We start from the raw sequence: 2,491 nt of genomic DNA on the forward strand, positions 1-2,491 counted from the left end.
CTGGACCATTTAGACATAATTAACATATTACATGATATTTGTAGACACCACACTGGACCATTTAGACATAATTAACATATTACATGATATTTGTAGACACCACACTGGACCATTTAGACATAATTAACATATTACATGATAGTATTATGCTTCAAACAATAATCTCTATTTTCTTTGTTTGTGTGTGAATTTAAACTTACCTCTGCAAGTACCATCAATTTCAAGTGCAAAGCCTCGTGGACAAATACAGAAACCATAAGTTCCACCCACATATACACATTCTTGATTTTCTGGACACGGGTTGGTGGTAGTGCAGTTGTAGCTTGTTCCTGAGCATTAGGAAAACAATGAAAAATGAAGTTATAGTTTCAGTTATGACAGATTACATTCAACATAAAACTAACAAATATTAAACAAACAAAAAACAGTTTAAACACATTCACAGTACTAGTTTTCCAAGGATGATATTTTCATATTATATTTTTTAAATTCAAATCTAAAACAGCTATTTGATGAACTTACTTATACAGAAGTCATAACGTCTTGAGTAGTCTGGAGGACAGCCACAATAGCCATTAGGCAAACAGAATAGATTTCCTGGACAGTTCTGGTGAGACTGGCATCCTCTCACTGAAAGATATTCAAAATACGGCAAACACTCAAACCCGCAAGTCAACATAAGTAATAATCTTCATTAGCACAAAAAACTCACACTAAAATGCTCTGGTTAGTACTTTATGTGCTCAGAAATAAATTAACTAATGTATAGGATTAAAATCACTATTAATACTAATGTATTAAATCTATAAAAGATACTTCTGTAGCAAACATTCATTTATGTTATATAGAACTCATATTACAAGATTAAACGTTTTTACTTTAAAATAACTCGCCTCTTACAACATTAAAGAGACGACTATACAATTAAACATCTTGTTTTAAAACTACTTACCTCTAAGGCAATAAAGTAATAACTACAACATTAAACACCTGTCTAAAACTACTCAGTTCTATAACAGTAAAGTAATTACTACAACATTAAATACCTGTCTAAAACTACTCAGTTCTATAACAGTAAAATAGTTACTACAACATTAAACACCTGTCTAAAACTACTCAGTTCTATAACAGTAAAGTAATTATTACAACATTAAATATCTGTCTAAAACTACTCAGTTCTATAACAGTAAAGTAATTATTACAACATTAAATATCTGTCTAAAACTACTCAGTTCTATAACAGTAAAGTAATTATTACAACATTAAATATCTGTCTAAAACTACTCAGTTCTATAACAGTAAAGTAATTACTACAACATTAAACACCTGTCTAAAACTACTCAGTTCTATAACAGTAAAGTAATTACTACAACATTAAACACCTGTCTAAAACTACTCAGTTCTATAACAGTAAAGTAATTACTACAACATTAAACACCTGTCTAAAAACTACTCAGTTCTACAGCAGTAATTATTACAATATTAAACACCTCTCTAAAAACTACTCACCTCTACAGCAGTAATTATTACAATATTAAACTCCTGTTTAAAACTACTCACCTCTACAGCAGTAATTATTACAATATTAAACACCTCTCTAAAAAACTACTCACCTCTACAGCAGTAATTATTACAATATTAAACACCTCTCTAAAAAACTACTCACCTCTACAGCAGTAATTATTACAACATTAAACACCTCTCTAAAAAACTACTCACCTCTACAGCAGTAATTATTAAACATTAAACACCTCTCTTAAAAACTACTCACCTCTACAGCAGTAATTATTACAATATTAAACTCCTGTTTAAAACTACTCACCTCTACAGCAGTAATTATTACAATATTAAACTCCTGTTTAAAACTACTCACCTCTACAGCAGTAATTATTACAATATTAAACTCCTGTTTAAAACTACTCACCTCTATGGCAATAAAGTAATGGTTGTCCAGTAAAACCAGGTGGACAAGAACATTCTGGTTTGTGATTAACTACTCGGCAGTTGGCATTTCGGCCACAAGCACTATCAGTATGGCAAGGATCTGTTTCGATGAAACATAGCAATGGTTCAAAAAACATTAAACTGAGAAAGTTTATAGAACATCTAAAAACCAGTTTATCATCTTATGACTGTGTAGAACATCTAAAAACCAGTTTATCATCTTATGACTGTGTGGAACATCTAAAAAACAGTTTATCATCTTATGACTGTGTGGAACATCTACAAACAGTTTATAATCTTGTGACTATGTAGAACATGTATAAGCATATGGAACACCTACACAACACATAGTGTATTATATTATGACTTCATGAAACACCTACACAACACATAGTGTATTATATTATGACTTCATGAAACACCTACACAACACAGTGTATTATATTATGACTTCATGAAACACCTACACAACATATGGTGTATTATATTATAACTTCATGGAACACCTACACAACACATAGTGTATTATATTATGACTTCATGAAAC

General features: G+C 30.5%; 1 protein-coding gene across 1 annotated transcript in view; it reads right to left on the bottom strand.

Moving 5' to 3' along the window:
- The window catches only part of LOC106476279 (latent-transforming growth factor beta-binding protein 4-like), a gene marked incomplete at its 5' end in the record, with an annotated part of 11,826 nt that overhangs the window by 3,571 nt on the left and 5,764 nt on the right, over window positions 1–2,491 (bottom strand). The window contains 3 exons of the mRNA XM_022380198.1: window positions 201–329; window positions 523–630; window positions 1,925–2,044. Coding sequence (XP_022235906.1) covers window positions 201–329; window positions 523–630; window positions 1,925–2,044 — 357 coding nt within the window. The remainder of the gene's footprint in view (window positions 1–200; window positions 330–522; window positions 631–1,924; window positions 2,045–2,491) is intronic.

Source organism: Limulus polyphemus, unplaced genomic scaffold, assembly GCF_000517525.1.
Source record: "Limulus polyphemus unplaced genomic scaffold, Limulus_polyphemus-2.1.2 Scaffold10179, whole genome shotgun sequence".
NCBI lineage: Eukaryota > Metazoa > Arthropoda > Merostomata > Xiphosura > Limulidae > Limulus > Limulus polyphemus.